This window comes from Diabrotica undecimpunctata, chromosome 1 (assembly GCF_040954645.1).
Source record: "Diabrotica undecimpunctata isolate CICGRU chromosome 1, icDiaUnde3, whole genome shotgun sequence".
NCBI lineage: Eukaryota > Metazoa > Arthropoda > Insecta > Coleoptera > Chrysomelidae > Diabrotica > Diabrotica undecimpunctata.
Genome location: NC_092803.1, coordinates 67,730,984 through 67,752,507, shown reverse-complemented (window position 1 = coordinate 67,752,507; position 21,524 = coordinate 67,730,984). Strand labels below are relative to the sequence as shown.

The window sequence follows — 21,524 nt, the reverse complement described above, 5'->3', positions numbered from 1 at the left end:
GGAAGAACTTATTTTTCTAAGTAGCTGAAATTTTTAATAAAATGTGGGTTTCACAAAAACCATGTGAAAAATACTAGTAAAATGTACACATACAGAGCATACAAAAATTAAAGTCGGTTAAAAGCCACAAACAAATTATATTTTAGGTCACAAACCGAAAAGTAAATTCTTTCCAGATATATCGCCATTAGTTGGAGTGAGCAATTATTGAAAGGTACTGAAAAGGTCATTTGTATAATATAAATAGCAGTTAAAATACAATCATTTTTCATTCTTTCATGGACCAATAGACCACACCCGTCCACTCCCGGTTTAATAGTTATTTATGCACCAAGGGTGTTATCGGGGAGCAAAAATCATACTCGCCTTTGCCGATGACGTAGACGCAGTAGCACAATCAACATTAGAAATTAAGGATATTTTCTCGAGCTTTGAAGAAGCTACATTAAACCTCAGTCTAAAAATAAATTAAGGCAAAACAAAATACATGGTCGTCTCAAAACAAGAACGACGGCGAATAAGGCAAAACATTACTATAAATGATCACAACTTCGAAGTGGTTAAAGAATTTAAATATCTAGGAGCAACAATCACAAATGACAACAAATTAAAGCGAGAAGTTTTTTTTTTTTTTTTTATTGAGAAGAAATATTGCCGCATCCACCAAAAGGTTATTAGCGGCATTACACAGTAAACAAAACTTTAAATCTGATACAAGATATTAATTGACCTTAGGTAATTTAATAAGTTTTTTACGTGGCAGTTTTCTCCTAATAAATCTGGTAGAGTATTTGGTATATTGTTTATGGAACGTTCTCTATGGTATTTTGGACACTCGATTAACAAATGGACGACGGTAAGAGGCGTAACACATAGGTCGCACAGCGGGCGTTCACTGGCCGAAAGTAAATACGAGTGTGTTATCTTAGTGTGTCCTATACGTAGGCGCGTTAGAACCGTTTGAATAAACCGTGTGCTAGCACTAGTTTTCCACTGTCGTGTATCTGGTTTTAGCGATCTTAATTTAGATTGCGATAGAAACCATTCGCGCTGCCACTGACCCATCACTTTTTGTTTAAAAAACGATTTGAGATCTTTACACACACTCTCACGCACTAATTCAGATTCCGCACTTGTTGCTGCATCACGAGCACTACTGTCTGCCTCTTCATTGCCGATAATTCCTATATGCGATGGGATCCATATAAATTTAGGAGTTATGTGGTTCTCTTGGGCGATTTGTAGTTCAGTTTTTATTAGTTGCTCCAATGGCTGTTTAGGATACAGATGCTGTATTGCAAGAAGAGAGCTGAGCCAGTCAGTGAGAAACAGAGGTTTTGGAATTCTTGAGAGGTTTGCATGTTTTAGGGCACGGTACAAAGCAAACAGTTCAGCGGTGAAAACACTTGAGCTAGGCGGTAGCTTAAATTTGAAAGTAGACGTTGGAGTAACAAAAGCACAACCAATGCCATCAGTAGTTTTAGATGCATCGGTAAAGATGTTTGTGCAGTTAAGGTAGTCTCGTTCAAGAATCTCATTTAGTTTGTTTTTGATTATTATGTTGTTATTGCATTTTTTGGACAACTCTATTAAAGAGGTGTTGCAATTTGGGATGCTTATCAGCCATGGAGTCGGATGTTGGATGTTACAGTGAAATACATCTGGGATTGTTGTGTCAAAATTATTTAGAATTGATCTTACTCGTGTGTAATAAGGTTTTCCAGTACGAGGTTTATTAAAAAGAAAGTCAAGATTGTTTTTAGAAAAAGTATTTTCGAAGAGTGGATGATCCTTATTAGCAGCTACAGAAGAAGCATGTGAAAGTGTTAAAAGTGCCCGCCTATACTGCAATGATGGTTCTCCAGTTTCGGAATGTAAGCTTTCTATGGGTGAAGTGTGAAAAGCTCTGAGAACGATCCGAAGTGCGGCATTGTGGATTGTATCTAATGGTTTTAGGGTACTCTTGGTTGCGGAGGCATAAACAATTGAACCGTAATCGAGCTTGGATCTAATTAGTGTTTTATACAGAAGGAGTAGTTTAGAGAAGTCGGAACCCCAGAAACGATTTGATACGGTTTTAAGCAAATTGAGTCTTTTGTTGCATGTTAGCGCCAAATGTTGTATGTGCTTTTTCCAGGAAAGTTTTTGATCCAGCCACATACCAAGGAATTTTACGGAGTTTTGGAAGGGAATTATGCTGTTGTGAAGATAAAGGACTGGTGTAATGCATGATTTTTTCGTAAACACCATACCAGTTGTCTTTGTAACGGAGAATTCGAAGCCTGTACTAGCTGTCCATTCATCTAGTTGGGTTAAAAATGTCTGTACTATTCTGCACATAGATTCTTTTTGTGCTCCTTTAATGTATACCACTAAATCGTCAGCATAGAGGCGAGCTTTGAGAGGTTTCTGTAATTTGTTTAATATGTTGTTTATGGCAACTAGGAATAGGGTAGGACTAAGTACTGAGCCTTGTGGGGTACCGTTTTCTGCAGTATAAAAATCAGAATAAACGTTATTAAGTCTTACTTGAAAAGCAAAGTCTTTTAACAAATTTTCGATATAGGCTAAGCAGTGTCCTCTAATATTGGATGCGTGCAATTTTTTAATGATGTTGAATCTCCAACACGTATTGAAGGCTTTCTTTATATCGAAGAAAATAGCTATGCACATTTGATTCATTGCTAACGCTTCTTGGACATCACTTTGTAAGTCTACGATATTGTCCATTACTGACCGATTACGTCTGAAGCCGTTTTGCTCTGGTAAGAAGAAATGAGATTTTTCCAGTGTCCACATAAGCCGGGCATTAACTATTTTCTCCATTAATTTAGCCATGGCACATGTTAGAGAGATGGGTCTGTATGATTCTGGATCAAGTCGAGGCTTTCTGGATTTTAAAAAAGGCAAAATTGTGGCTTTTGCCCATATAGACGGATATTGTCGTTGTTGCCAAATTTGATTGAAAATTTGCAGTAGATGTTGTTTTGCTAAGATTGATAAATGCTTCAGGAATACGACAGGAATATTGTCGGGTCCTGGACTTGAGTTTTTCATATCTTGTAAGGAGTTATTTAGTTCTATAATAGTAAGAGGTTGAGATAGGGGGTTTTCGTGGGATTCTTCTAGAGACAAGATGGTGCGTTCTTTCTTTAGCTTGTAGTCCCTAAAATTAATGTCGTAGTTTTCGCTAGAGGAATGTTGTTCAAATGTGAAAGCAAGAGTGTTAGCAATGTCTTGTGAAGAAGAGACTGTGGTATTGTTTATTTTAAGAGTGTTAATTGATGAAGAATACTTTAAACCGGAAATTTTCTTTACCCTTTTCCAAACTTCGCTCATTGGAGTAGAACTATTTATTTCTGAGACGTATTTTGACCATGAGGCTTTTTTTGAATTTTTTATGATTAATTGGGCTCTAGCTTTTAATCGTTTGAATTCTATTTTACTTTCTTGGGTTTTGTGCCGTTTAAACCTATTGAAAGCTTTTTTACTTTGCTGTATTGCTTCTTTGCAATCCTTATTCCACCATGGTACTGGATGATGATTGTGAATTTTTTTTGTTTTTTGAATATAGAGTTCTGCACTTTTTAGTATTAAGTCATTAAAATTGGTGATTGTTCTATCGATATCACAGTAATTTATTTCACAGCTTTCTACGGAATTATCAATATATGTTGAAAAACTCACCCAATCAGCCTTTTCTGTTTTCCATTTTAAGACAAAGGTGTCTTTTGGTTCCGGTAGGGCATTAGTATTGCAGATTTTTATGGGGCGATGGTCGCTGCCGTAGTTGAACGACAAAACTTCCCACGATAAGCAAGGAGATAAAATTGGATCACAGAGACTTAAGTCAATTGCCGAGGATTCTCCTGATGCTGAGTTGAACCTCGTGGGGGTTCCATCATTAAGAAAATTTAAATTAACGTTATGTATTAGGTTTTCTATTATTCTTCCCATCTTATTTGTGTTAGAAGATCCCCATATTATATTGTGTCCATTAAAGTCACCGACGACTATACGTGGTGTTGGAATTTGGTGTATAAGGTGCAGTATATCTGCATAATTTACCTGTGAGTTGGGAGGAATGTAGATATTACATAGATAAAATGACATCAAGGAATCAATTTTGATGACTATAGCTTCTAAATTGCTTACTACGGGAAATAAATTTGCATCGAAAGATTTTTTTTACTAATGTCATAACACCACCACTAGCATGGCTAACAAGCATCCTGTCTTTACGAAAGCATATGTATTGTTTAGGACTGTATTTCTGTTGAGGTTTTAAATTGGTCTCTTGGAGACAGATTATGTCTGGACAGTTTTCGGCAATGATAATCTGTAGCATAGCCAAGCGATGGAAGAATCCATCGATATTCCATTGTATGATCGAGTTGAATGTAAGAAATAAAAAAAAATTAAATAAAAAAAAAATAAAAACTAAACGGTAGCTGCTAATAAGTGCTGGTTTGTGATGCATCACTTTCTACTTCAGAGCCCACCTCTCCGAGATAAGCAAATATTTTTTTGTTTAAGTTAGTTAGTCTCGATTTTATTGACCTTTCTTTTAAATAGGGACGGATTTGTTTTAACATGTGAGAGACACCTAGCAAATCAGGAGTGAAATCCTTGATCGAGATTATAGGATTAGATAAGCCGGCAGTGTTGTCTAGTAGGAGGGCTAATTGTTCACTGTTCAGTAGAAATGGTGGTTCGTGATTATTGATGAAGGTTTTGGCTGGTTCTATCTTGGATGAAAAGGATAAATCCGAATGCGTTTCTACAAGTTTAGTTTTCTTTGGCTTTTTTCGAGTTCCTGTAGATTTTGGTGTTACAAATGGGCTTTCTTGAGGTGCAGTGTCAGTTTCTGGAGAGATGACTTCATTTATAGATCGTTTTGAATGCGTTTCTTTATTTCCTGTTTCTTCTGTATTTACATTGGGTAATTCTGACTTGGTATGTTGTAAAATGGTGCTTTGGTGTGATAATAGAGGTAGAGTTTGGTTAGACGGCGACGTTGAAGGTTGGCTAATTTCACTGGCAAAGGAATCCATAGAACATTCTTCAACATGAACTTGTGAGTTTTCATTGCAGCGATGGGCAGTATGTCCGGTCTTTTTGCAGTTGTAACATACCATACTATCTTGAGACAGAAAGATTCGATATGTTGTTTCGTCATGATTTATAGTAAACGAATCAGGTAGTTCTATACTATGAGGACTTACATAGACCTGTCTTCTGAAGCTGAGAATATGACTATACTCAGGTGATGTAGCGCTGATTTTTAAAAATGTTATTGGAGATACCATGTTAAGTCCGATATTTTGTAGGTAGTTGATTAAGAAACTATGCGGTATGGTGGGACACACATTTGAAAGAACAATACGTTCCGCAGGGGTGATTAATCTTCTAGCCTGTACAGTTACATTTTGAATTTTTATATGACCGTGGTTTGTCATGAAGTCATCAACAACTTTTTTATTTGCTAGATACATACAAATACGGTTATTTGATAATCTGGATGAAAATATTATATTCTTAGGTTGAATTATCTTGCTCAATGGAATTAAATAGTCCTGCAATTTAGTATTATCCAAGGCACTGAAGACAATCGCTTGTTCTTTCGATGGGAACTGCATATTTGCTACTGCTGATGAGTACGTTGAGCTATTAGAGTTTGTTTCAGACATTAGTAGTGAGGTAGGTGAGATGCTGCTGTTAGTAGCCATATTTAATTTTCCTCCAACGTATTAAAATTATTGAAGGATTTAATACGTCTGTGGCCAGCTTTACAGCTGGCCGGTGAAACTGGATTTAAAACGAAAAACTAATAAACTATTTTGTAGTTGTTGATAGTTTTTTTAAAACACTACTAGTTGAAATGTTTTATAGACGATAGATAGTCCAAAATTTATAATTATTTATTCAATATGTAGAATAAAAAACTTACTGACTGTTAATCACTTCATATGCAAACATACAAATATTATTTCACATTTTATCAACTGTATTAAACACCAACATTAAATATCAATTAACAATATAATTGATTTAAAGCGATAACGTGTTCACTGTTGAAAGGTTCGAAATCAACTCAAAGCGAGAAGTTGAAACGAGAATAATGGCAGGAAACAGATCTTTCTTTGCAATGCAACATCTAATGAAGTCAAAACTTCTTTCACGAGGAACAAAAATCCGGATATATAAGACCATAATACGACCAGCAGTCTCAAATGGAAGTGAAACATGGGCGCTAACAAAAAGAGAAATAAATAAATTGCTGTTGTGGGAACGTAAAATTCTTCGAATAATATATGGCCCTTGCAGAGACAGCGTGACAAACGAATGGAGGGGCAGATACAATAACGAGCTAGAGTCTCTATTCGGAAAAGAAAATCTAGTCAGATATATAAAGGCCAATAGACTCAGATGGGCAGGGCATGTGATACGCAGTAACGACAATCGCCTTATAAACAATGTGTTCTGGGAAAGGCCAGAGGGAAGAAGGTCTGTAGGGCGGCCTAGAAAAAGGTGGAAAGATGCAGTTAAAGAAGATCTAGAGAAAATGGGAGTGCGACAATGGGAATTACTGGCACAGGACCGACAAACATGGAAGGCAATAGTAAACGCGGCAAAGACTCACGAAGAGTTCTAGCGCCATTGATGATGATGATGATGGTGTTATTAAGATGATTACGTCTGGACAGCAACATAATCCAGCCAGAGGGCGTTTGGCTCGTGTTATGGATGTTGCTCAATGGGCGTAATCATCCGGTAATATCAGTGGTACATACAAGATATTTTTCACTTTACATAATATAAAAAATAAAATTGAGACGTTTTTACTTTTTATTTTACTCCCTCTGGGTGGATTAGGTTGTCCTTCAGACGTTATCATCTTAATAACACCCTTGTTACACTCTTACACCTTTTTTACTTGTGTTTTTGGGCTCAAAAAAAAAGAGACTAATTTTGTTCAGAATGATCCAAAAAATTTAAACAAATTTGTCGGGCCAAAAAAATTGATTGTTAAAATTTGTTTTAATAAAAAATTATTTAAAAATATTAAACGCGACCTCCTGAACCTTATTATGGGGTATCTCATGAAATTGATTATGCAAAAAAATCTCATGGGAATATTTTTCCGAACGAATACGAGCTTTTCCCCTTGTATTATAAAATTATTCTTTTACTTAGTTCAATTTTTTATCGAGTTTTTAGCTGAATCATTAAATTTATTAAATCATTAAATTACAGGTAGTTTTATTAAAATTTACTATAAAGTTAATACAATCAAAGGAATGAAAAAATATGTTTGATGAATTATACAATTAGCAGAATTGATTATACATTTAATATTGTTTTGAAGCTATTTTCTTGTGACATGGTAATATTATTCACTATTTTTTATCGAAAATTAACCCCAATTTCAGTTTAAAGAAAGTCAATTTTAACGTTTCGATTTCCATTTCGAAAATCGTTCTCAAAATTTTAAAAATTCGAAGTGAAAATCTAAACGTCAATTTAAAGTATTTTAAACTTACATTGTAGTTAATTCCCAATAATAAATAATGATTATTTGTTCCCATAACGCTTGTCTATAGTATATAGAAAACCATTTACACGATATTTATAATAATTGCTTTACAAGTTATGACTAATTTAACTAAAACATTTTGAAACACATGCCACTTCCTGTTATACCGGAAGTGAACTACAAGTTTGTTATTTTTATAGTACACCCTATATATTATTGTATTTTTAGATTTTGCGAAAAATTCTGGACAAAATTTGTGTAACGTACCATAACTCTTCATACTTTTTGAGTTATTCTACTCCATTCGTCAGAGACGAAAAGCTACTGAACCTATAAAAATCATACGATCAAGCTGAATTTTGCCGAGAGAGTCAATTTTAGAACTCAAAAGATCAAAAAAAAAGTTTACCACTTTTACCCTCTGGCTTTCTCCTAAAACCCCCTTTGTAGAAGGGGGAAAACGGAAAAAATCAAGAATCTGAACGTCATAGAAAAAAATATTTCAAACAGTTTTAATAAAGGCGTTAAATAAATAAACGTGACGTGGTTTTGACCAATTTTTGTGATTCTCATGAGATCAGTACAATTTATTTCTTTTATTAACCGTCCATTGTAAAGTTTCGATAACAATTTTGGCAACAAATTTGAGGCATTTAAAATATGCTTAAAAAACGCTGAAACTTCCACATTACAAACATTTAAAACTTCTCTTTTTCAATTACACTAGTACGTTTTTCAAAACTACCCATCTTCTGCTACAAATTACAGTCAAAACCATCTTCCTGGCGGCATTTCCCGTGACGTGCAATCGTTTGTAATGTATAAGTTTAAATTCTGCGTTTTTTAGTCATATTTCAAATGCCTCATATTTGTTGTCACAACTCAAAATTTAAATTTCATGTTATAAGTTATCAATATTGGTCTCTAAAAATCGAAATGTCACTATGACCGGTCAATTAAAGTAATAAATTTAATTGATCTCACAAGAATTGTAAAAAATGGCAAAAATCGCCAACGTTTATTTATTGATCAGATTTATAGAAATTGACTTTATTTTCAGCAAAATACAAAATTTGCACAAGCAAGCTGCACTCTTCATCTTTAAAACGCATTTTGATTTTTGTCTGAAACTGACATTCAAAATCTCAGGTCGCTTCAAGCGTTGTTTCTGAGAGAACTGTTAACTCTACAGAAAAAGTGCTAATTAACATTTTTGTTTAAAATCATCTCATTTAAAATCGATTTTTTTGAGTTTTTACCACTCTAGATCTGGAGTTTTAGGGGGAAACCCCAGGGGGGTAAAAGTGGTAAACTTTTTTGCATCTTTTTTGGGATTCCAAAATTGATATTCTCGGCAAAATTCAGCTTGTTCGTATGATTTTTAGGGGTCAAATCTCTGACGACTGGACTATTCGTCTTTTTTCAAAAATGTTGACAGGTGGAAACAATATTTTCAAAGTTAATTCTTGTCCATTTACAATCATAATGTCTAAAAACCTTTTCTCACAAAAAGTAGGTACAGTTCTTTCAGGAATTTTAATCGACATCAGATTTCTAAATACAGGGTTTTCACAAATTAAACTTCAAACCACATTAAGTCAATAAGTTTAAATAAAACATCCTGTATTTTCTAATTTTAATCAGAAAATAAAGTGTAGTCACAAAGGAAATAAGCCACAGTTTAAGTTTAAAATAAGTTTATTGACGTTTTAATTTCCACTTCGGAAATCGTTCTCAAAATATAAAACATTAATAAATGTTTATTTTATTAATGCTTTGTATTTTGAGAACCATTTCCGAAGTGGAAATTGAAACGTCAATAAATTTATTTTAAACCTAAATTGTGGCATATTCCCAATAAAAATAATAATTAGATTTACTAATAAGTTTACTTTTTGTAAGCAAGCTCACGTTGCATTGTTATGGCGAATAATTTACCAATGCCGATATTATTAATTTATATAATAATTACTTTGGAAAAATAAACTTACCTCAGAATTGTAGAATATATCCGAGTTTTTATACAAGACATAGCAGAAAAAGAATGAATAAGCGCATATTTTGATCTGCTTCCTGTAGCTCCATAATATATCAAAAAGAACTAGATGTTTCGCAAGGTTACCCGCACGTAAAACATAGTAAATATTTAGGTTTTTTAGAAAAGATATCATACTAATTGATAATGCTGTGTTGTGTGATTTTATATTAATATTAATAATGCAATAATTTAGTTTTCTGCTATATAACTATATTTGTTACTTTAGATAAAAAAAAGGTTGAAGAAACGTTCTGTTTTAATTAAATTTAATAGCGAATAGTTAAATAGAAATGACTTACTTTTGTTAATATAATCAATTGTGTACAAATATAAAGAATCTATCAAGTAGGTCAAAGCCGTAATTTACCAATAAATTGCAACTAATTACTTCAACCTGATGAATATAAAATCAATCAACCGCGAACACTTTTCCCTAGTCTCATTAAATTCTCTAGTATAATAATTGTAAACTAGAATCACTTTTTCGAAAGACTTTGGTGCGAGATATACTCCAACTGCGATACTCAAGGGTTTCGAAGCGGTTTGAGCGCCTTATCGCAAAAAGTTAGAACACCAGCTGCTTGTGGGTAATGGAGCGCAGAAAAAATTAAATGGAGTTCCCGGCCATCTGATCCTACACTGCTAAAAATGTCTGTTTTGTAATATGAATTACAGTTGAATTTAAAGAAAGCTATATTTGTCTTTTGTTAGTTTGTTTATGTGAGATAGTTCAAATTGTAAAGGGCACCCACCCCCGTTAAGATAGACAAAATGCCCTCACTCCAAGAATTCAATTTTTTTCGTTGTATATAATTAAAAAATAAAGGGTCAGAGCAATTTTAGCCCAACACCCCCCTCCCCCACCTCTTACTCCCATTATATTTTTAGGGCAATCAATTTAAAAATTTCAAAAAATTCACACGCATAGATGAGGCTTTTACAAAACATGTCTATTTTTTATAGACCTGTACATAACCTAAAAATACATTTTTTTAGAAAAAAGTGTGTCAATTTTTTTTTATTTCATGTATTTGATTAAAAATTATATATCTGATTTTTTTCAGATTTTTTCGTATAATACGCTATCTTCAAAAATCCGAAAAACGTTTTCTTAGGGGTTTTGGATGATTTGGTCCATTTCATAGACTTCAAAATAGATCAAATCAAGGTTTTTTTATAGGTTATATATATTCAAAATTAAATGAGGCACTTATGACATTCAAACATTTTGCAAAACACCTTTAAACCCCCCAAAAAAACTAAGTTTGTCACGGTTTTTAGAGGTTTTGGCAGGGCAACTCATATTTTTTGACAGCGTCGCAAGCTGAATAAATTTTCTCATATTTTTCTTTTTATGTGATTAAAAAATAAGACTCAGCGCAATTTGTTTATTTTTATAGACCCGTAGGTTGAGTGTAAATAACCAAAAAATGCATTTTTTTTCAAAAAAACGTATAACTTTTTTTTGAGACTGCATGTCCAATATTTTTTGTGTATTCGATCAAAAATTATATCTCTGATTTTTTTTCAGATTTTTTCAGATAAAACTATCCACCTTAAATAACTTTTGAACTTTTAAATTTTAGAAAAAGTTCAAAAACACGTCAATTAATATTTGAAGGGGGAGACATTAAGGCACATTTAAGCTTATTGGGAAAGGCACCCTCTTACCCCCCGTATCATCCCTTTATTTTTTTTGAATTTCCCACTTCTGATTTCAAAAATATATTATAACACATGATGCTTAAAGTGATTAGTAATCGTATATGGGAAAAATAAATACAAAAGCAAGAAAATTGGATTAAAGAAAAATTATTTTTCTAACAATTTTATTACATTTAGAATAAACATTTCACTACCAAAAATTTTTACAATATTTGTTTAAAATGGCTGCCATTTGCTTCTATACAATAGTACAATCTCTTTTAAAATTCTTCTCTGACATTGATTAACACGTCTGTATTTAATTATCGACATTCATCCTCTATTTTTTGTCGTAAATTATCCAGAGATTCTGGATGAGTAGCATAAATATTTGTTTTTAAATACCCCTATAAGAAGAAGTCTAGGTGTGTTAAATCCGGTGACCTAGGTGGCCAATACATCATCCGCCCCCTTCTACATATCCAACGAGCGGGAAAAGTATCGTTTAAAAATTGTGGGACAGTAAAAATTTTATCATAATTTTTTACTCTTGCCTAAGTAACTCAAGATACGATGCACCATTTAAGTTTCTATTGATAAAGAAGGGTCCGATAATCTTATTATATAGGATACCACACCATACGTTTAACCTTTGAGGATGCTGTGTGTGAAATTCATGCACATTATGTGGATCAGTCTCATCCCAGTATCGGCAATTATGTAATTATGTCTGTTCACCAAGCCATTTAAAATTCTTGTATCAATTTAATTTTTTATAGATGGAACTTAAATTTATGGTGTTTTTGGATGGCTGTATAAGGTGAAATACCGATTGTTCTGCTTATTGTTAACAATGACTATGATTGCTCAGCCTCTAAGTTAGCTTTCCCTAAAATGTCAATTTTTACGTCAATGTCAACTTGTCCCTGTCAATGGTTTTTTTTTGCAAATGATCCTGTTGCTCTAAACTGCTCTATCATGGTTCATTAAAAATTCTAGCAGTAGCTCTTGCACAATTATTATTTTTGTAATATAAACCTATATGCCACAAGCTATTTTATTACAGTCAATTAACGCGAGAGAGATACTATCTTGTTAAACGAAAAATTGTCTATCTCATAAACTAATCAGTTCAAGCTGATTGTATTATACATATTTAAAATCAGCACAAAAAGGAGAATCCAAATATAAATTAAAAAAAGGGTGAAGTAGTTTAAAAAAATTAAGGATTGATACGGGAGGTGCGAGAGTGTTTTTTCCAGCAACCTTAAATATGACATGTTGTTTGTCCCTTCAAATAATAATTGACGTGTTTTTGAGCGTTTCCTAAAAAATAGAAGTTCAAACGTTGTGTAAGATAGATAAAAATGCATTTTTAACTTTTTTTGAAGGTGGCTGCAGGTCCATGCAAAACATGGTTTTTTGGGGGGTTCAAAGGTGTTTCTTCCACTTTTTGATAGTCTATGAACCATACGAAAAAATCTGAAAAAAAATCGGAGATATAGTTTTTGATTAAATACACAACATAAAAAAAAGAAACCTGCAACTACCTTCAAAAAAAAGTTATACGCTTTTTTCTAAAAAAAGAAATTTTAGGTCATGTACACTTAACCTACCAGTCTACAAAAAATAGATAAGTTTTGTAAAAGCCCCAACTATGCGTGTGAATTTTTTAAAATTTTTAAATTGATTAAATTCCACTTAAAAAACGAAAAATTGACGTTCTTGGAGCTAGAAGGTGGGGGGAGATAGTGGCGGACTAAAATTACGCTGAGCCTTATTTTTTAATCATAGAGAACGTAAAAAAATTTATATTCTGGGAGTGAGGGCATTTTACCTATCTTAACAGGAGGTACCCTTTCTAAGTAATATTTTTTATTTTGTTTGTATTTTTGACTAAGTAGTAAAGAGTAAGTAAATTTAAAAGTCGCAGTTAACATATAAAAATGAGACGTTGATGTTTAAAAATTTCTCGTGTTTTACAGTTCGTGGTTTTTATTTGAAATAAATAAATTTAAATTATATTTTCAAAAAATGTCTGCTGTATTTACTAATAAATGACATGCTTTACCACAATTTGGCTTCTTCGGATATTAAGGTAGCTCTAATGGTTACGGTACAGCTACTACAGAAGCAACAATGTGGTGAAACATGTTATATAGAATGAGTCATGTGGAACTGTGGATACTTCTACCTCGTATGTAGACACCTATTGGGAATAACTAATGACCATTAAAAAGTGTCTGCTCCCATTGTCTAATAATATACAGGGCGAGTAGTAAATGTTGACTTAAATTTCTAATCCTCATAAATTTTGAACAGTACGTATGATATGTCTCGGAGTCGGCTTGTGTCTCGGAGTCACTCATGAAAAAGTGTAACGCCCGCTCACGTCTGTTACGATGAGTCACCGAATGAGAGAGAGGCCCGCCGGACCGGCGAATGCCTTGCGTCTCTCTCCCACTCAAACATGATCGGTCCGCTGGTGCGATGCTATTTCTCCTATCATCGTCCTATCCTCAACAAAATCACTCAAATAGAAATTAGTTAAGTTTAAGTTTACATGTACAATGTTTTAGTAAACAAAATATATTTCTATAGTTAAAATTTGTGCAATTCTTATTTTCATTCAATTCCTTGTTCCTATTGTGCAATTTAATAATATTCATATCAATAAATATTCTACCGAGAAAAAGACGTTGTCACGTAAAATCTTCGCCCGAAAACCGACTTTACAGGCAACCGATTTTTTTTGCATCCATTCGTGACCAGCTATTCGCTTGATGTCATCAGTCCATCTGGTATAAGGTCTGCCTTCACTTCCCTTGTTTGCTCTTGGTGGCGATTCAATAATTCGCTTCGTACAACGGTTGTGTTCCATTTTTCCCATCTGTCCTGCTCAGTTTTATTTTAACACGGCAATCTTCTAGATTACAGTTATAACTTTTGTTCGTCTTCTTATTTCTTCATTTGACTTGCGATCGATGAGATTAATGTTGTGCGTAATCCATTCCATAGCTCTCTAAGTTACCTGGAGTTTGTGGACTATGTTGTAGTTGTACAATACTATACATTTTCAATAATAGGTACAACCATTTTAGACAATTTCCAGAATTTCAAGAGGTACAAGTTGTTTTGAATAATATTAAAACATTATACGTATTGTTACGATAAATAATGACGTGTCATATGACTCAAAAGTGTAAACATATTTATTGCTAATATCTTTTCTGTTCTAGTTATTTCGGCGCTCAGTTAAAAAAACCAGTTTCAGCCTTCGACCGACTTCTAGTAAATTCGTCGAAAGACCAGTCCTTGAGGGACGTTCTCGTCTATTCGATGTGATCCCCTTCTAATGGAGAAGGTCATCGATCCTTCTAGATAACGGCATTTTATATATATGTATATATCTATATATATATATATTTATATATATCTATATATATATATATATATATATATATATATATATATATAAATGGGACATTTTATTTAAGGAGGACAGTTAATTTTTGAAGATCGCGCCGCGTTTTTTAAAATGTAACGCCCGTATTATAATAAATTGTATAATTGTTCGTGTAAGATAAATAAGTAATAAAGACTTTAATAAATTTGTAAGTGTTATAAACAGAACCTTTAATAAATAAATAAAAACAATAAATTAGATTAATAAAAACATAACAACAAGTGGTGTCAGAAAGTGGAATATACTAAATAAATTGCGAAAATGGCGACGATTTATGAGCTCACAGTTACGAATTTAAGAAGACATCTGGAGGACAGAGAATTAGCTTCTACCGGAAAAAAGGCTGAGTTAGTCCAACGACTAAAGAACGCTTTGAAGGAAGAAGAGTTGGACCCAGAGACTTATATATTTGAAGATGCTGTCATCTCGTCGATTTCTAAATTAGAGAACAAAGTTTCTGACGATATTTTGAAAGTTTCTTCTGATGTAGCCAAAGTTTCTGGTGACATCGCATCATTAGAGAACAAAGTTTCCGGCGACATCGCATCATTAGAGAACAAAGTTTCTGGCGATATTTCGAAAGTTTCCGGCGACATCGCTTCTTTAGAAAACAAAGTTTCTAACGAGATTTCTTCTCTGGAAAGCAAAGTTTCTGCTAACATCTCTTCGGAAATCTCTAAAGTCACTTCTGAGATGTCTGCCCTGGACGATAGAATATCTTCGTTAAAAAACTAAGTTGCTGCCGATAAGTTGGCCTTTGAAGAAAAGATTAAAGAGATGGAAAGAAAGATGGAGGAAACAGGTACAGCAGAGAGAGGATACAAGCCAATTACAGTAGAGACAAAAGAAGACGAGACACGAAATGTAAGTTGGAGACACGGCCGAAATTTGAAGGAAGTGGAGGTTCTGTTCATGTTAAAGTCCCAACTTTCGACGGAAAATCATCATGGAACAACTACATGAAACAGTTCGAATCAGCCGCAAGAGCGAATGGATGGTCTGAAAAAGAAAAGGCTGTAAACCTGATTATCGCTCTTCGAGGAGATGCCTTAGATGTGCTTCAGACCATAGCCGTAGAGGAGACCGATGATTTCGAACAACTGAAGAAGAGGTTAAATATGCGATATAGCCACGAACATTTGGAGCATGTATATCAGTCGCAGCTTAAAAATCGAAGACAGAAGAAAGATGAGGCTCTTCAAGAATATGAGGTAGATATTGCCAGATTAGTACGATATGCTTATCCAACAGCTCCCGAAGACATGATGGAAAAATTGGCCGTTCAAAACTTTATTGATGGTCTTCGTGATCATGAAATGCAGAGAACACTGCGATTAGCTCGTCACAAGACGCTGGTTGATGTCTTATCCGCCGCCCTCGAATACGAGTCAGCTACGCAGGCCTCTGGCGGGTACAGTAAAGTTAGGAGTGTAAAAGCGGAAGGAGATGAAGATAAACTTGACCAGCTCGTTAATATGATGAAAAGTATGACATACAAGAAAACGAAGACCATAAGATGCTGGAATTGTAGCGAAATAGGACACGTACGAAGTTCATGTAAGCACCCTAGGTACGACGCAAATCAAGAAACTCAGCATCAAGAAAACTAGAACGGGTCGGCCTTAGGGGGCAGCTTCGACCCGGAACTTTTCCAAAGACCCTCTCATACTAATAGCTTCTTTGAAATGTCGTGAAGACAGTGTATATGTAGATGGAGAAATAAATGGTAAAAGACATACGCTGTTGGTGGATACCGGAGCGACCAGAATCATTATACGCCCGACAGTCATCACCAGCCGTAAAAAACTGTTACCAACGAGGTTGCGACTTCGGACCGCTACAGGTGAAAATGCCAATATTCATGAAGAAATCCAGGTACAACTGGGAATTGGAGCAGAAAAGTTTGGCCATACAATTATAGTTGCTGACATCGAAGAGGATGTTATATTAGGAATGGACGTAATGAATATGCATGGATTCCAATTGGATTTTAAGAATAAGGTAATCAAAGTTGGCAACGAGGAGGTATTTCTTCATCCACATAATGACAACACTGTGCAACCAGCCATTAAGGAAGATACAGTCGTGCCTGCGAGAAGCGAAACAATCATAGTAGCGCGACTACAGGGAATTGTACACCTGTTATGATGGAGCATTGGAACCACGACGATGAGGTTGGCCGTGGAATCATAATTGGAAAGGAATTGGTGACTTCGGCTAAAGAAATTCCTGTGAGACTTATCAATGTCAACGACTACCCAGTGACCATTAAGAAAGAGACAAAAGTAGGAACTTGTGTACCTGTGACATCCATAATCCCCGTCAGGCGACAACATCTGATAATTCCAACGACAAATTCGACCAAATGGTTGCAGTTGCAGGACAGCCTCTAGATCAGATAGAGAAAAGGAAATTAAGGGAATTTCTCCGGCAGTATCGTGATATTTTCGTACCGAAAAGAGGAAAGAGGGGAAGAACTACCATTATTAAGCATAAAATTGATACTGGTAATGCTAAGCCAATTCGTCAAACAGCTCGATGATCACAGGTGAAAAGGGAGGAAACCGAAACGATTGTTCAGGAAATGAAGAAAGACGGGGTGATAGAACCTTCTACGAGCCCATGGGTCTCTCCAGTGGTCCTGGTTAAGAAGAAAGACGGAACGACGAGGTTCTGTGTGGAGTACCGTTTGCTGAACAACGTTACCAAGAAAGATAGTTATCCTCTGCCTCGGATCGACGATACATTGGACACATTGGCTGGAAGTAAATTGTTTTCTAATTTGGATTTGAAGGTAGAAGAGGATACTGGCAGGTAGAAATGGACCCAGTAGATAAAGAAAAGACAGCCTTCACCACAGGATCTGAATTGTGGCAATTCAACTTTATGCCATTTGGACTCTGTAATGCCCCTGCGACATTTAAGAGGCTTATGGAAAATGTGTTTAGAGGGTTATGTTGGGAAACATGCCTGGTTTACCTAGATGACATAATCGTCCTGGGAGTGACATTTGAAGATCATCTGAAGAATTTAGAAAACGTTTTTAATCGACTTAAAGCTGCCCGATTGATGTTAAACCCCAAGAACTGCCAGCTATTTCAAGGTAAAGTCAATTATCTGGGTCATATAGTCAGTAAAGAAGGAGTGGCCGCGGATAAGGGAAAAATTGATTCCATTAAGGAATGGCCAGTACCAACGGACAAACATCAAGTGAGAAGTTTTCTTGGACTATGTACTTACTACCGGAGGTTTATTAAGAAGTTTGCAGATATCGCTAGGCCATTAACGCGACTTACAGAGGAAGCAAGAGACTACCGCTAGGATACAGACTGCCAAAATGCTTTTAAGACCTTAAAAAAGCATTTAATCACTGCACCAATTTTAGGGTATCCACTGCCAGAAGGAGAGTTCATCTTAGATACAGATGCAAGTAATGTGGGAATTGGAAGAGTGCTGTCTCAGATTCAAGGAGGACAGGAACGAGTCCTCGGATATTTTAGTAAAGTTCTTTCAAAACCTGAGCGGAATTATTGCGTCACGAGAAGAGAACTTCTGGCAGTAGTGAAATCAGTAGAGCACTTCTATCAATACCTCTATGGAAGGAAGTTTTTAATCCGAACCGACCATGCCACCCTTAAGTGGTTGATGCTGTTTAAGAATCCAGAGGGTCAGATAGCCAGATGGATCGAACGACTCCAAGAATACGATTTCAAGATTGAGCACCGGGCCGGAGTTAGCCACAGAAACGCTGATTCTCTTTCCAGAAGGCCATGTTCAGCAGAGTGTTCTCACTGCAACAAAACGGAATCCAAGGAAGCAGCAGTGCTAAGAACAACGATGGTCAACGACGACTGGACTCCTACCAAGATAAAGGAAGAACAAGAGAGAGATCCAGTTGTCCAGAAAATTCGAAAATGGAAAGAGAAAAACCGTCGACTACCTTGGCAAGAAATATCAAACCTATGCTCAGTAGTTAAGACGTATTGGGCCCAGTGGGACTCATTCATCCTGGAAGATGGTTTGCTTAAACGAGTACTGAAAAATGATGACGGTTCAGAGAAGAGAAGACAGTTGGTGATCTCAAAGAGCAGAATAGCCGAAGTACTTCGTTAGTTACACGACAGTCCATCAGAAGGGGATTTTGGTGTAAAGAAAACCCTTCAGCGAATTCGGGAACGGTTTTATTGGATGAACAGTTCCGACGACGTAAAAGACTGGTGTAAGAAATGTACTATTTGTGCTACGAGTAACGGGCCTTACCGAAAAAGGAGAGCTCGTATGAGACAATATAATGTTGGAGGCCTGTTTGAAAGAATAGCTTTGGACATCGCTGGGCCATTTCCAGAAAGTGAAAATGGAGGCAAGTACATGTTGGTAGTAATGGATTATTCACTAAGTGGGTCGAGATTTACGCACTTCCAGACCAGAAGGCCGCCACCGTTGCAGATAAGTTGATCCAAGAATATATCAGACGATTTGGAGATCCATAGTGACCAAGGCAGGAACTTCGAAAGCGATCTATTCCAAGGAATATGTGATAGACTAGGCATAAAGAAAACAAGAACTACCGCGTATCATCCGCAATCGGATGGTATGGTAGAACGAATAAATAGGACAGTTGGCAAGTATTTGACAAAGATGGTGTCCGATCATCAGCGAGACTGGGACCAATATCTTCCGTTCTTCACAATGGCCTACAGATCTGCTGTTAACGAATCAACAGGCCAGACACCAGCCAAAGTCCTATTCGGACGCGAAATGCAACTACCTTGTAGCATCTAGAGTTTGGGTGTCGAACTGGAGAATATGTAGCAGGTGAAGATTATGTGATCGAATTACGAAGAAGAATGGACGATGTACATGAGTTGGACCGTTCCCATCTTCAGATTGCTGGCGACCGAATGAAGAAACGGTACGATACACAAGCCGAAAAGGGTTGCTTTAAGAAGAACGACAAAGTCTGGCTCTATAATCCCAAGAAACGAAAAGGTTGTTCTCCCAAATTGCAGCGGTTTTGGGAAGGCCCATACTTAATTATGGAGAAGATCAACGATGTCATCTACCGAATAAGCAAGATTCCGAGGGGAAAGCCGATGATAGTAAACCATAACCGGCTGGCGTCTTTCGAAGGTGACCACGACGTAGATGAAGAAGTGGAAGTAAACCAAGTCCAAGATGTGTCTGACCTCACGTTTAAGGAATTCATGGGTGCCTATGGAGGTACCGGTAAAGCAGGACATGGTGTTACCACTGAAGAAAAGCAAGATCTACTCGCGCTCCCCGATGACTACTCGCTGGCCCTTACCATCCCGGCCAGTATCAAAGACGCACCAGGGTTGGAATCCATCTTTCGAAGGAAGTTCGGTCGAGTTGCAGAACTTTAATGCCAAGTGCCAGCTCCTGGGAAAGCCTTAAAACTCCAAGAAGCATCACGTTACCTTTTCTACCTGGTAACAAAAGACACTGCCCGTGACCAACCTACCTACCGAGATGCCTTACTTCAATTGAGAGAGCATGTACTAGAGTCCGACGTGCATAAGTTAGCCATGCCAAAGTTAGAGTGCCGCCAATTAGATTGGAGGGTTATCCGAAGTATGGTGGAGGAGATCTTTAAAGACACCGAAGTCCAGGTGTTAGTCCGTTGCAATCCGCATAGTTACTGGTGCGGAGAGAAAACCGTCCCATGTCATTTTTATACAACTGGAAGTTGTAAAAGAGGGTCCAGTTGCCGATACCTGCATACCGTTCCAGTTCCAGTCCCGACAAGGTTCCAGGAGGAACCATCTTTTAAGAGGGGGGCAATGTTACGATAAATAATGACGTGTCATATGACTCAAAACTGTAAACATATTTATTGCTAATATCTTTTCTGTTCTAGTTATTTCGGCGCTCAGTTAAAAAAACCAGTTTCAGCCGTCGACCGACTTCTAGTAAATTCGCCGATAACGATAACGATAACGGCATTAACGAGGTTAAGAAACAAATAAAACGAACAGGATGTCTAACAACCAAAGGTAAAATTGTTGAGATTTATACAAAATTTTCGAAATGAAATCCACCTGTTTCTATAGACCTTTGTCGGACCATCAAATGTGATATTGGCCTCCTGAGAGTTAAGGGATCATTTATAATAATGTAAGAATTAATAATTTGGTCAATTAGTTCTTGTCGTGTATTTATATTTTCTCGATAAACCATTTCTTTCAATCGACCTCGTTTGAAATAGTCGACAGGGTTAAAATCAGGTAATCTAGGTAGCCATGCTTGATGGTCTATGTTTTATATGTTCTATATGCTGATGATGTTCTATCCACCTATTTCCGTAATATGCAAAAAGATGTTCGCGAATAGCGACTGAGAAATGTGGTGATGCTCCATCGTGCATAAAGTATATACCTCGAGCAGATACATTAGCTGGTAGATTCGGCAACTTATTTTTTAAGAAATCTAAGTATACAGCACCTGCCAACGGTGCATTAAAGAAATGAGGTCCTATAAATTGCTTGTTTATTACTCCTAAATTAGTAAAAAATCACTGAAAATATATACTGCGAACGAGTATTACAAATCGAAGGTGGATTTTCATCTGGGCTTCGTCAGTAAATAGAGTCCTAGGCAATAAGCGATCATTATTTGAAATTGGTGTGATTTCATCTCTTATATGCAAGCTTTGTACTTGTTGGATGTGATAAGAGTGTAAATTATTATTTCTTAATACTTTTCAACTTTTGGTTGAGAAGCATTTAATTGTCTGCTTACTTGTCTAGTACTTAATTATTTGAGAGTCTGCTTCGACTGCATAAATAAATAATGAATTTTTTTCACCTATTATGTGCTCT

At 35.8% G+C, this 21,524-nt stretch overlaps 1 protein-coding gene across 2 annotated transcripts in view; it reads right to left on the bottom strand.

Moving 5' to 3' along the window:
* LOC140439072 (bifunctional arginine demethylase and lysyl-hydroxylase JMJD6) overlaps nt 1–10,104 on the bottom strand; it is a 32,479-nt gene extending 22,375 nt beyond the window's left edge. Inside the window, exons 1-2 of one of the 2 annotated variants that reach the window (XM_072528742.1) lie at nt 9,875–10,104; nt 9,529–9,795 (exon numbers count right to left, since the gene is read on the bottom strand). In XM_072528742.1, coding sequence (XP_072384843.1) covers nt 9,529–9,708 — 180 coding nt within the window. In that variant the 5' untranslated portion in view covers nt 9,709–9,795; nt 9,875–10,104. Of the gene's footprint in view, nt 1–9,528 lie in introns of both variants that reach the window. The other variant, XM_072528734.1, reaches the window with a different exon arrangement.
* Nucleotides 10,105–21,524: the final 11,420 nt, after the last annotated feature.